Source organism: Helianthus annuus, chromosome 9 (genome assembly GCF_002127325.2).
Source record: "Helianthus annuus cultivar XRQ/B chromosome 9, HanXRQr2.0-SUNRISE, whole genome shotgun sequence".
Classification (NCBI taxonomy): domain Eukaryota; kingdom Viridiplantae; phylum Streptophyta; class Magnoliopsida; order Asterales; family Asteraceae; genus Helianthus; species Helianthus annuus.
This window is the reverse complement of record NC_035441.2, coordinates 96,378,255-96,393,026: the sequence shown is the minus strand read 5'-3', so window position 1 is coordinate 96,393,026 and position 14,772 is coordinate 96,378,255. Positions and strand designations below refer to the sequence as shown.

The window sequence follows — 14,772 nt, the reverse complement described above, 5'->3', positions numbered from 1 at the left end:
AAGCTTATGTAAGCTAATGCAATATGAGTTGAATTCACTGATACAATGAGGTTGATCTTGTTCAATCATATGTGTATAAATGTCGCCATAAGTGGTGTTACGGAAATGTTGATCAAATGGCAAGAAATGTGGGGGAGGATCCATTTAAGAAACAATCCCTATAAGGGTATCTAGAAATGGTTCTCATTAACCCATCTAGATGTTATCCAATAACACTTCAATATGGGGGTGTCTTGCATTTGTTTTGGCAATAAGGATTTTGTAATCCAATCTAACTTTGCAAATAGACGACTAAGTGGAGGACACAAATGTCGTAGTGCATAATAGAGATGTGTTTGCCTTAAATGATAAATGTATCATTCTAAGACAAATATTATAACCAGATTCAGGTGGCCACTGAGGTTATAGTCTTAGAAGTTGACAATAGGCAATGTTAACTTTCGAGTTACGAACACGTCATGACAATTGATGTCAACTGTAAAGTTATTTTTAGTGACTTGTCAAAGACAAAGATAATGTTATGGATCCAACAACCTAAGGGTTTATTAGAGATCAAGTTATAGAATAAGACTAAAGCCCATGGAAAAAGGGTGTGTGAAGGAAGCCTACCTTAGTTGACTGGAGATCCCAAGATCTAAGTTCAATAGGACAACGAATTCATATGCCTAAGGGTGGTCACTATGGGGGAATAGCTGATATGCATAAGCTAGTATATATGGTTATATATACTCCAGAAATGATAAAAGAGTGTTTAAATGTGTTCTAGTTCATTCCTATGAAATTCAGTGACAAATTATGAGGTTAAGCATAATATGTGGAAAATGATTTTGCGTAATCATGAAAACCACGATGCTTTTAATGATTTAAGGAGAATCACCTATGTTAGAGAGAAGTGGGGTCGCTTCGAATGGAATTGGGGGCACAATTCCTAGAGCTCTCGCAGAATCAGGAAAGTGTTCCACGACCATTATTGGACACGACTATGAGGGGATGACCCGGCTAAGGAGAGTATTGTGTGAAGTGTATTGTCGTCTACACAAATGGGGGTTTGTTCAAGGACATCGTGTCTACAAACTGCTAGGAGGATAAATATGCTTCACAACAGAAAGTTCAAAGGGACACCTACTTATCCGACAATACTCAACTGTCGAGGTTTCATTGGAAACTTTGTGTGTTTTGATCAATCTCCATTCATGTGGGGGATTGTTGGAAATTTAGATATTACGAATGGATATTAATTTACTGAGATTATAATTTATTGAAATTATAATTATTTACTAGACTATTCATATGAAACATAAACTCTTAAGTAGAGTTTTTATGTCAATTTATTAGTTTTTATTAGAGTTTATGTCTCTAATAAATCTCTAATTAAGGATTAGACTCTTCACATGTAACATAAACTCATAAGTAGAGTTTTTATGTCAATTTATTAGTTTTTTTTTATTAGAGTTTATGTCTCTAATAAATCTCTAATCATGTGAGACTTTTCTCTACCCCATGTCTTTTGTATTAAAAGTAGGCTATGTGCCTAACTTGATGTTTTTTTCATACACTAAACTACAAGAGTAAGAATACAAGAAGTAGACATAAAGTTATGCATGAAGAGTTCTTGAAGAAGAAGTACTTGATGACCCATATGTTGGAAACATATAGAGATAAGTTTCTCTACATGATTCAACTACAATTATATTCTTAATTTCCAAAAGGTCTAACACTATGTTTTTATCCGGTGTAACCTCGGGCACGTGGCCTTCTCCGGCAGTAAAAACTGTTTCGGCTGTTGTACCCTGGGAGACAGTCGCGTCGTCTTTAGTAGAGGCGCGAAATCTGTTTTAAGGGAAGCGTGTTGAACACGTGCCTCAGCCACAACCGTCAACATTTGTTTGTTATTTTTGTAGGAAATTAGTGTACAAGAAGACGTGGTTTAAGACCTCGTTGAAGCCTACACAGCGGGCTGAAAGACAACGAACCATACAAGTAGACACAGTTAAAGATCAAGTTGAAGACTTTATCTTTTGAAGATATTGGTTTGAATCGATTGTTTTATTAAATATGTTGTAGTTCATATTTATTTTCGTTTGAATTTGTACACGGTTCATGTACTACAATTTCCCAAAATTATGTAAAGAGAGTATCTTTACAATTTTTTATATTTATTTATATAATTTTTATTATAAAATTGTGACCCATGTCCTACAGATTTAACCTCCCCGGAAATCTCATCACAACTACCTTTACCGTTAGAGAAAATTTTAATATTCCTAGCTTTCCAAATGCGCCAACAAATTACAATCGCCAAACCTCAGACAATCTCCTTCATACCCTTATCCCCGATAACAGAGCCGTGCAACTCAAGAATGTCCACCAAGGAATCATACAGTCAACATAACATGGTGAGGGTGAACCACATGTGATGGCTCTCTGGGCGATATTGGCGACCTAGGCGTTCTTGTGAAACCCTAGCAGATTATTGTTTCTCCTGTGCTAGTTTGATCTTGAATATCATCTTAGGGTTTGTCAATTTGATCTTTAGGAGATAATCAGTTGCAATCGGATTAGGGTTTTGCAGTTAGGGTTCGGTAATTTATCTCCTTCAGCGCTGATTGAGGCAATTTCATCTTCAATTGATTTCCTTCTTCTGCACGGATTAGGGTTTTGAATTCAGATCCGAGTTTTCTGATTGTAGACGGGGGGTGCGGCTGTTTCCTTCGCAGTAGGGTTTCAGCGATTCATATTCAGTTGATTTCAGATTATCGAGATTAGGGTTCTGCTCGTTGTTTTCTGTTCAGCAGCTGGTTCTTTATCGAGTTAGGGTTCCGGCAGGTGTGTTCCGGCAGATTTGTTCCGGCAGGTTTGTTCTTTGTCAAGTTTTTGTGTCGGCTGTTTTGTAGTCCAGATTCTGTCGGTCTTCAGATCTGAGTTATCCATGGATAAAGGAAAAACTGATGGTAGTGCTAAACCATCACTTTCTTTTGAGACATTAGCTAACCGCGTCATTGATGTTGACGGAAATACATGGCTGCCACGTAGGGGTATTGTTCAATCATCTCAAACGGAACCTAGGAAAATCAACATCATTGATGAATTGTTAAAGACTATGGCTCAGGTTCCTGTGGAGAATGAGCAATCAAACACGAGGGTTTCGGAAAATAGGGAAGATATGGCTGGTTTTCAGGTCCGAACTGATATGGGTAGTGCTTTGAAGCCTATGTCCTATGCTGATTCGGTTGCGGCAGCCAAGACCAAGAAAGTAAACTTCAGAACTCTTGCGAGTCCGGTGGTGCAAGATGGTTGTGACGTGGTCCTCCCCCGGGAATCTGTTAAACTAGTTCAAGACATGTTAGCAAATACATTGTACGGGTATTTTTTGGGGGATCGGGTAGCTTATCCGGTTGTAGAGTGCTTTGCGAGAAACAACTGGAAGAAGTTTGGTTTGCAAAAGTCTATGATGAGTGCAAACGGGTTTTTCTTTCTCAAATTTGCGGACAAAGACAGTATGATGAATGTTCTTAAAGAAGGACCTTGGATTATTCGTTCTCAACCCCTCTTCCTTAGTGTATGGTCGCCTACTTCAAGACTAGAGAAGAAGGATGTCAAAAAGATACGAATTTGGGTCAAAATCCATGATGTTCCTATAGCTGCCTATACGGAAGATGGGTTGAGTATGATTGCTACGGCCATTGGTGAGCCAAAATTGTTGGATTCGTACACCACCACTATGTGTACGGATGCTTGGGGAAGGAGTAGCTATGCAAGAGCTTTGATAGAAGTTTCAGCTGAGAATGACTTTAAAGAGGAAATAGTTATAGCGGTGCCTGAGCTAGAAGGTGAGGGTTTCATCAAAGTAAAGATGGTTGTGTAATATGAATGGAGTCCTTATAGATGTGCCCATTGTAAGGTCTTCGGACATGTTGATGAGTCCTGCCCGAGTCAGCCTAGGAAGTGCCCTAAGGAAGTGCCTAAACCTCAGAAACAAAATGGTGGGAAGCAACCGCGTGGTCCGGTGAAGACTCCAGTTGTGGATGAAGATGGCTTTATGGATGTGGATGGTAAAAAAGCGGCAAGGAAACCTGGTGTTCATGTTAATAAAGCCAAGCCAAAATTCGAGTACAGGCCGATTGGGGTCAAAACGAATGGAGGGGCTAAAAAGTCGGACCCCTCGCCTAGTGTAGTGTCCCGGAACCCGTTTGATGCGCTTAGGGATGAGCAGGGTACGGTACGTCTAAAGAGCAAGGGGATGAGGGATGATATAGCTGATTCTGATGAAGAGGAGGTTGTTGAAGTATTTAATGAAACAAAAGAATTTATAACTTCGGGCTCATATCCTTTATTTTCAAAAGCAGGGGCAAGCACCTCTTCCACAAAGTTCTCCAGTGGATAGTCTGTTTTTCGTCCGTGTTCAAGGGATGCTGTTTCGTGGCAATTTTGTTTTTGATGATGGAGGATAATGTTTTTTGTTGGTTATGCTTGTTTTGTCTACTGGTCATTTTTTCATGATGTAAAGTAGACTAGGTTACGTGATGTCATAGGTTATTTGTTTTTTCTGGATTACATATATGGGGCATGTCCTGTATATGAACTAGTGTGGAACTCATCCTCACTACTTGTACTTATTTGCGGTTGTTTTAATAGAATCACCGGGGTAACCCTTTACACAAAAAAAAAAAAAAAAAAAAAGAATGTCCACCAAGGAGAAAGCAAAAAAGGGCGGTATTCTGACCCATGGTTAAGCCCATTTCGTGCAACTCACTGTTGTCTATATGGTTACGAAAACTAGCATTACGGGCCAACTTGGGCCTGTGATTCACATGATTAAGCCCATTTCACACTAAATACCCTTTTTCTGCATAATATATAAAACAGGTAACCAAACACAAACCCTAATTTCTCCCCCTTTTACGAACGAGGGTTCTGCGGCAGCCTCCATTGCAGTTCATTTTTCTCCGATCACAATCAATCAATGGGTATATCTTTCATTCAGATCGATGATACATATTAAGCTTTCGATTTTGTTGTCTGATTTGTTGCCGTTTGTTACTTGAATTGCAGCTCGGATCAAAGTTCACGAACTTAGAGGCAAATCGAAGGTCGATTTGTTCGCTCAATTGAAGGATTTGAAAGCCGAACTTGCTCTTCTTCGTGTCGCAAAAGTCACCGGTGGTGCTCCGAACAAGCTCTCTAAGATGTAATCTCTTTCGTCTCTCTTCGTATATATACACGTAGATGCGTATGTTATTGTTAGTTGTTATTTGATTGCTGTTTTTTTAGATTTTTAGCTCTTTTTTACCTGCAAGAACTTTACATTACAGTTAGAATTTTATAGGTATTTTGTTTTTTTTATTGAATTAGCTGTTGTTACATACTTGCATGAAAATGTGAATTTTTGTTTACTGTTGAGACATTGGAGATATATCTGCAGAAGCTATAGACATGTGTTAGCAGCAGGGGCCTTGATCTATAGTTCTCTTTACTGTTTACATTGTGGTATTAGGATTAGAGTCTATAAAGGCTGTATTGTCGATGACATATTAAACATTTACAATATTTTGACACTGCCTCATTTTGCTGTTATCTAAAGATACTCTGCGGTTGAGCCAGAAAAAAAAACATCTTGTTTTGCTTTGCTAGTTTAGTTTTTCCTGTGAAATAGGTTAGTTTTAGCTCATGTTGTTGGCTGGACCGGATTTAAGTTTAGATTTGAGGTTTTACAGAACTTTTGTTGTGTTGACTGTGCGAACTTACGCGGACTTTTGATCATCTTGCTAACCGATGGGATCAGTTTACGCTGGGCTTGTGGCCACAAAAGTTCGAAGAGATTTAGACACACATGTATAATTTTCTTTATGAAAGTTTTAACATTTAAATTTATGTTAACTTATTTGTTTTTACTCTAAAAGATATTATGTTTAGAAAATAATAATGAGATTTTAGAAGGACCTGAAGATTGAGTTGCCACAAACGTATATTTTGTGTTGGCTGTGAGAACCTGTTGCTGGTAAACCCAATGGACACCATCACTACGTAATGACTGTAGCTAAAACACTACCCGGTGAATATAGCTACAACCCAACTTGCATCTGACATGTGGCCGCAAAAGTGGTGATGAGCTTGGCTCTTGAATCTTGATAGTTTTGAATATTGTTGAGCTTCCGAATAGTTCTTTTAGGCTTCCTTTTATCACTTGTTTGGAGTCTGGATTATTTATTTTCTAAAATGCTAACCGGTTATAGTTTGCATTTTGGAAGCTAACCAGATATGGTTAAGCAAACAATCTATTTGTTGTTTTGTAAATGGTTAGTCAGATATCAGTTGTTTGACTATGTTTTAAAAACTAGTTATTTTAGGCTGCAATGACTTTTAGTTATAAAAAAATTCAATTTACAGTTTAGCGTATTTCAAGTTACATTGGTTCTTTTGTTGTGTTTGCAGAAAAGTTGTAAGAACCTCGATCGCGCAGGTCCTGACAGTGATTTCACAGACCCAGAAAGCCGCACTTAGGGAGGCTTACAAGAATAAGAAGTACCTTCCTTTGGATCTTCGTCCCAAGAAAACCAGAGCCATTCGCAGGCGTCTTACCAAACATCAGGTAATGATGAATGTATTTATTAATACAATCTTATAAAACAGTTGGTTATCAAGTGCTATTATTTTAATAGAAATTGTGCTTTTGTTTCCCGAGTCTATAATGTTCTGTTACCGAAATTTAGGCTTCATTGAAGACGGAGCGTGAAAAGAAGAAAGAGAAGTATTTTCCGTTGAGGAAGTATGCAATCAAGGCTTAGGTGGTTTTAGGTTCAATTTTGAATTTGAATTTATGCTTTGTGTATGTTTTCATCAAGTTTTGTTGGATTTGAATGGTTATATGAACATTTGGATTTTTGCTTTTAGTGCCTGGCGGTGTTTCTTTTCATGTTTTGTTGATCGATGATGGTATTATTTTGTGTCAGACTATCTCTTATAACCTACACGGGTTGAGTAAATAAATTTATATACTAAATAATAAAACATTATATTTTTAAAAACTTCCTTTATTGCACGGGTTAAATAAATATAATTTTAAGGAAGGTTCATTTGAGATGAAAATTAAATTGAGAAGAAAAACAACAAAGGGTACAAATGTAAAACATTAAATAGTTTATCTCAACTCGTTTATTATTATCATTGACTAATTAATTAGTCATAAACACTATCATTCTTCACATTTAAATTTTTGCTTACACACATCAAAATTTACCCTAGACGTTTTGAAATTTATCCTACACGTATTGAAATTTATCCTACATATCTCGTAATTTATGCTATACTTTAAATTATATATTTTTTCTTTTTTTGAGGAATATGTTGTTTTGAAAATAGTTAAAAATTTAATGTAGTTAGCTATTAAACAGAAAGACTACTAATTAATGATAAATTTAAGTTTACTAATATACTCTTACACTAATATTAAATACAAAAATTAAATTAAGTAAAATGAAACATTTTTATTGGTTGAAATTTTCTTCTTTTTTATTCTTACAAAATATTTCTTCTCATTTGAACTTTCTACTATAATTTTATATATTAAATAATAAAAAGTTATATATATATAAGAACCATATTGTACGAGTTGAATTAATGAAAATTTGTTAACGAAGTCTCGATAAATTTAACCCATTATTTATAACTCCGTAAATGTATAAATGATAAATAATATTAGTTAGAGTAAATTATGATTTTGGCCCTTGTGGTTACTTTTACTCTTTTAGCCTAAAAAATAATTTTTTAACATCTGAGCCCCCAACGTCTTTTTTTTAAACCCTTTTGGCCCCTAACACTAACCCCATCCATTAAATGTTAGGGGCCAAAAGGGTTAGAAAAAAGACGTTAGGGGCCAAAAAGATTAGAAAAAAGACGTTGGGGGCTCAGATGTTAAAATTCTTTTGGGGCTAAAAGAGTGGAAGTGATATAACTACAAGGGCCAAAATCGTAATTTACTCTATTAGTTAATTTTATTTTAAGTTTTGTAAAATCTTTTTGATACCAAACTAAATAAAACGTTCAAATATACACTTAAGATCAAATTAGATAACAAAGTTTGAATTTGAAGTAATTATATAAATATAAAAGTAATAATTAATTTAAATAAATAATATTATAAATGATAAGGATATTAAACTAAATAATATTTAGTATGATGATTATCTATAATTAATTAGAAAAAATTGAACTAAAATAATACTTATCTATAAAACATGGCCTAATATGACGACAAGTGTCCCCCAAATGGTTTCTTTTATTATATAGTACTAGTGGTAAGACCCGTGTGCAAACATGGGTCGTTTCTTAGAAAACCATGCATAACACATATTGATAGAACATATAGATATGTGTATAGATATTGTACCAAAACGTGTTATCTATTATAGCTAAAAGACAACAATAAGTAAATATAAAATATATTTAACAAAGTTATTAAAAGATGTCTAACAAACTTAATAAAATTCATCAGTTACATATGATTATTTCCATTCTCTTATTCAAAAAAGAGAGTATCCACCAATTGACAATATAAATTGTTATAAACATAAGTACATATGAAAGATGTCTAACAAACTTAATAAAATTCGAATACAACTTAACTTTAACAAACATTAACTAAGAACATACGATTACCTGCCTAAACAACACACATCAAACCTCACTCAAGAATTTGTTACGCAGCAACATGTCCTTCGCTACATGTTGTGATCTAGTTAAATATGCTACTACAAACAATGTAACAGCTGCTGATCCAACAATCTCCCTATACAACAGATGATACGAAAACCCTTCTTTATTACTGATTTTTATTTCTCATCCACATCTCCCTGATTTGTCCTTTGAATTGTAGTTCAAAGTCCAGGGAGAACATGTCTTCTTCATCATCCCTCTCAAGTTGAAAGTCCAACAAATCTTGGAGATCGTATGCATTCAGATTATATGCACTATCCATTTTAATCTCTTCAACACTACCATCTGATCTGATCAAAGTCAATACTTGGGTTTTTGAGCATGACTTCCACTTTACTATATTTGGATCAGTTGGTATTCTTGGGCAAAGAATTATTGAAGATGAGTTTGGTGATTGTGGTCTGCTAACTAAATTTGCAATTGATTCAGACAAATCAGATGATGAGAGAAGGTTTTTCGGAGTACCGATTTTTAGAGACAGAGCAGCAGTTGTAGGATAGACTGAGTTTTGAAGAACATTTGAATGTTCGACTCTAACTTCTTCCAGCTTTTTGTAGGTCTCAACTATCTTCAGTTTAGACCATCTGGCAATGGACCTAACTGGACCATAATCAGCAGCCACAAGCTCTGCTCTCATTCTTTTAAACTTCAATACCTCATCTGAATCCACTGTTTTGACTTTCTTCAAATTAGGTTGAGTTGGCTTTACCAGAGGATCATTGTTCATTTTTGTGATTCTATCGATATGAGTCTTTCTCTTACCTGTGGAGATGATTTCTGGTGAAGGAGAATGTTTTGGTAGTGAAGATGAATGTATGGGAAATCTTTGTGACGTTGGAGATGGTTGGATTGTGGTTGGTGTAGTGAAAATGATCATTGCAGATGTTTGAGAAACTTCTGCTGAAACAACTGGTGTCTCAGCAGCTGTTTGGTAAACATCTGCTGATACTTTTGTGTTCCCAGCATCTATTGACAAAATGGGTGATGATGGTGTGGAAGGTATTTGTAACACCCCGTGTTTCGAAAGTCAAAGTCAAAGTCAAGATTGAAGTCAAAGGGAGACAAGATTGCTAATTGCGATCTGTCACTCCTTGCTAAATTTCTGTTTTGACTTCTTTGACTTGTAGATAGTCTATTTATCCTTTTACGTTAGTTGTATTATGTGGAGTACTTATTAATAATCGAGGTTTAATTGATATTTATCGCATGTTTTATCGCTTTATCGCTTATCGCATCGCTATCGCACTCGCAACTCGAATTATGTGTTATGGTTATTGTTTTATGTGTGTGTGCCATTTGTGTGTTACTTGTGCATGATTATTTATGTTTATGTTGTGGTAATCAATCGAAATGCAACCGCAAATCAATCGCAATCAAATCGCAGATGCTAAATGCAAGTTAATTATGATGATTGTATGTTAGATATAGTAGTTGGGAGTAAAAGTAATTTAATGAGAAACTCTATCGCATTGCGACGCTCAGCACGCGAATCGAAACAGCAAAACTCGTCGCGCCGAACACTTGAACCGATTGGCCAACCGATCGAGTTGCCACCCGATCGACCAGCCACTTTCCCTACTTTCCTTTTATGGAAACCCTATAAATACCCCTCATATGTCACGTCACTTGATGTGACAGCTCTCTCTCTGCTCAACTCGCTCCAGCCCACTTTTCTTCAGATTTCTCGCGATTCTTGTAAGTTTTCCACCTAAATCTTGTACTTTCTTGATCTACACGCACTCCTACACCTTTCTATCTTTTGAATCTTAACTTTTAACCATGAAATCACTAGATTTGAGGTGTTCTAGGATGATGTCATCATGGTGTTCATATGAACTTCATGTTTTGCCTTCAATCCACCAAGAACAACTTAGATCTGGACGATTTCCACATAAATAAACAAAAATCTTGCATAAGATCTGAACATATTCATGGTGAAAAGGATTGAAAGATGGTTTTCAAGCTTTCTTTCAACTCTTTTACACTAAATGCACTCAAACCCGATGGAATCGGAGCTTGTTCTGATCTTCTACTCATTCTTAGTGATGCATTAGTTCCAGATCTGAATTCTATCCGGGAGAGATATTGATTTCGGGTTTGAACATGAACAACCGACTCGAACCGTGAACTGTTCAGACTATGGTGATTCCTGTTCGGTCGGGTCACTTGGGACGAGATAAGGGTCCTGTTGTTCAAGCAAGATATCAAAACGTCTCATTCAAAGCTACAACACTTCAAACAGAAACAAGTGTTAGGACGATCAGACCGTCGGAACGGATTGCCGTCCGATCGGGTTACCACCCGATCGGAATGCCGCCCGATCGACCGGCCGTCCGATCGGGCTGCACTTGATTCCATACTTAAACTATTTCTCAAACTATTCAAAGGATCTGAACGTTGAAACGGATTACCACCCGATCAGATTGCCATCCGATCGAGTGACCATCCGATCGTGTGGCGTTTAGGACTTAAACAATTTTCAACATGTTCAATGCATACGGATTGCCACCCGATCGGATAGCCATCCGGTCGAGTGACCGTCCTGCGGTGAACTTGTTCTCAACCTGAGAAGCCTTGCCAATCAGATCGCTGTCCGATCCAACGGCCGTTTGATCCACCGACCTGAAGGGTAGAGACACTTCTATGTTTTCAAAATACTACAACGAAAACTTCAAAAGACAAGACATCATACACAAACACATCCATCCCAAACGAGGTGACAATCCAATCGAATGGCCATCCGATCGGATGACCATCCGAACGGATTGCCACCCGATCGACTGGCCATCCGATCGGATTGCCATCCGATCGGATTACCGTCCGATCCTTGGTACACTTGTATCGTTTTACGCGCCACTTATCGTTTATGCTATCGTTCTGATCAGGCTAAACTCACTCTAGCGCTCCCTTCAATCCATCATCGCTGTGAGTATACTCGAACCCTTTTTGCTTTATGCACTTTTGTGTGTTACATACGTTACTTATTCCAATTCACATCGAACACACTATGCAATACTTTAACGCTAATCGTTACCGCATGTTATACGTGACTTAATGAATGCTTGTGTAACAACCCGCACGTTAGTGCGTTGTTACTACTCGTTACACTCAGATCTGAAGCATTTCCACAAGAATAAACAACATTTTTGCATAGATCTACACATAATCATGGATAAAAGGATTGAAAGATGGTTTTCCAACTTTCTTCCATCTCATTTACACTCAATGCACTCAAAACCGATAGAATCGGAGCTTGTTCTGATCTTCTACTCGTTCTTAGTGAAGCGTTGGTTCAAGATCTGAGTTCTATCAAAGAGACTACCGATTTCGGGATAAGCCTGAGCAACCGTCTCAAACAGTGGACTAATCGGACTAGGGTGATTCCTGCCCGATCGGGTCACCTGGGCGCTGATGGGGTTCTGTTGTTGACACATTGTCATACCGTCTCGAGAAAACCACAAAACTATCAAGCAACCAAGTGTAAAGACGATCAGGATGCCTGGGACGGATTGCCACCTGATCAGATTTCCACCCGATCGGACAGTCTTCCGATCGACTTGCACTTGGCCCCACTTAAACTATTATCTCAACCTTTAAGTTTGAACGCCGAACGGATTGCCGTCCGATCGGATTGCCGCCCGATCGAACGACTACCCGATTGTGTGATGTTTTGAACTTTAACACTTAAACAATTTTTAACACTTAGTCAGTTCCAAACGGATTGCCACCCGATCGAATTGTAATCCGATCGAGTGACAAACTGTTGTGAACCTGTTCTCATCAAAGTGTCCTACTAATCGGATCGTCACCCGATCGAACCGCCGTTCGATCGATCGACCTGAAGGGTAGAGATACTTCTTTGCTTTCAAATGCTACAACGAAAACTTCAAAAGGCAAACCATCATACACAAGCACATCCTCACCAAACGAGGTGACAATCTAATCGAATGGGCATCTGATCGGATGACCATCCGAACGGATTGCCACCCGATCGACTGGCCAACCGATCGGATTGCCATCCAACACTTGGTTCATCTCATCGTTTAACGCACTGCCCGACGCTTACTCTACCAATCTGTAATCAGGCTAATCTCAGACGCGCCCCCTTCAATCCAACCAAGTTGTGTTTACTTGCTGAACACCAACTGTGAGTATACTCCAACCCTTTTTATCGCATTTTGGGTGTAACATACGTTCCTATTAAATAGAATTTATCAAAACAATTTATTTAATCAAACTGTTTATCACTTGCGAATAACTGTTATGCATATTTACACGTGGTGCTAGTTACATATGCGTTAGGACACATACTCGCGAGGTCCCGCCTTAACTAGTATAGTACTATAGCACCCGACGGGGTCTAGTTAGGATGAATAGCAATCGCAATCGCAGCTCGAGTGACTTAGCTGGTAGTATCTGTCTTATATGCATGTATGTTGAGGTATCTCGTTTATGTATTTGGTAATTCGCAGCACTTTTAACTATTTACGCTACACTACCAAAACTTGTATACTCGCCAATACTTTTGTATTGACGTTTTTTGAACGTATGTTGCAGGTTTAGTCGCAGTCTACATCAAATCAAGCTAGGAAGTCTAGAAACACACCTAAAATCTAGGTTGTCGGATTTGTATTGTTTGAGAGAACATGAAAATTCGTGACAGCTTATGTGATTGTACTTGTTTATTAGTATGGGATATAAAACGCATTAAATACTGTCGCAATTTAGTTGTTATGGATCCTCTCGAGCAATCTGATTCGCCTAGTGCCGCACCCCGATGATTCCGCCATCGGTTGGGGTGTGACAGATTGGTATCAGAGCCATAACTATAGGGAATTAGGCCAGACTTGACCTAGTCCGGGTCGATGTCTGGGAAATGACCTAGTCTATAGTCTAAGTACCAACAGGCCGACTCGTGCGAATCCAGTAGGGTTTGCACAGGCCTACTTGACACTCTCGTTCGAATTCGCTAAAAGCTACTACTTCGCGCGAACACCGTATACTAAAATTTCATGCGAAGAGCCTTTCCTAAGGTTGGAATGTTACTTAGCCTTTCCTATGGCCCACACAATACACACGTTTTCAAAAATACTCGCATAACATAACCGAGTGGTTCAGTCGAGATTAGGCGTGAAAACCAAGAACTCTCAACAAGATCGCTCACTCAACATATTTTTCTAGCACGAGAACTTTCTAATGTAGGAGTGACATCCATATCTCAACGAAAGTCTCCATTTCAAAATCCAGTGGAACTCCCGAATTTATTCGGAGAGCACAACCACAGTTAGGAGCAAAGTTATTAAGTCAGGGGTGAAACCCGTATCTTAATAAACCTTTCCGCTCTCTATAAAATGGTTTTCAAAAGCTCTCACCAAGGACTCGGCTATAACGATAACTCGAGCCACGCGATGACTAGGAAGACGAATGCCATGAGCTGCATCCCAGTGAAAGCATAAGTCTTCTAGGGCAATGCGCGTGCACGAACATGTTGGGTATAGTTGGGTTACCTTGGGCAGTCGACGCCTAAACACCCAAGGCACTCTATCTATTTTACGGATTCGACGATTTTACGCTTTATGGAATCTATTTACGATATGTGTTTACAATTTAAAACTTTACACTTTATCGATTTCTCGATTTAACGATTTTCACTCCCTGCTTTTGCAATCGCACAACTCGCACAGCCATCGCAATCTAAAACGAAAACCGAATGTCCGCAACAAAACTAAAGTCTAATTACTCGATTTCGCTCCCGCTCTCTCCCTCTTCATCATGTCCTCGCGCATTCTACACCGATATGTATGTGTGTAAGCATAAACTACAACTAATTATACATATACAAGCAAATAAATTATGTGGGAACTTAGGAATTTCGTGTCTCCTATGTGAAGTCTATTATATTACTCGCAACAAGTTTTGATCGCGCTCAATCGCATTGCAAACTCAAAAATCATTATGATCGAATCTCACTCCAAATCTCTCTCTATCTAGATGTCTTCAAACGACTCTACCTCGAGACAAACGGCTAGGAGAAGAGTCAAACGAAGCACCGAGAAGAAG

General features: G+C 38.0%; 2 protein-coding genes across 2 annotated transcripts; both read left to right on the top strand.

The window, feature by feature from the left end:
• Positions 1-2,929: 2,929 nt before the first annotated feature.
• LOC110875667 lies at positions 2,930-4,451 on the top strand. Its single transcript, XM_022123870.1, has 3 exons — positions 2,930-3,847; positions 3,902-4,285; positions 4,347-4,451. The coding sequence occupies exons 1-3, from the start codon at positions 2,930-2,932 to the stop codon at positions 4,449-4,451; spliced, it is 1,407 nt and encodes a 468-aa protein (XP_021979562.1).
• A 386-nt stretch (positions 4,452-4,837) lies between these two features.
• LOC110877637 (60S ribosomal protein L35-2) lies at positions 4,838-6,911 on the top strand. Its single transcript, XM_022125801.2, has 4 exons — positions 4,838-4,967; positions 5,053-5,188; positions 6,433-6,589; positions 6,711-6,911. Exons 1-4 carry the CDS (start codon positions 4,964-4,966, stop codon positions 6,783-6,785), a joined length of 372 nt encoding a protein of 123 aa, XP_021981493.1. The 5' UTR covers positions 4,838-4,963; the 3' UTR covers positions 6,786-6,911.
• The last annotated feature ends 7,861 nt before the right edge of the window (positions 6,912-14,772 follow it).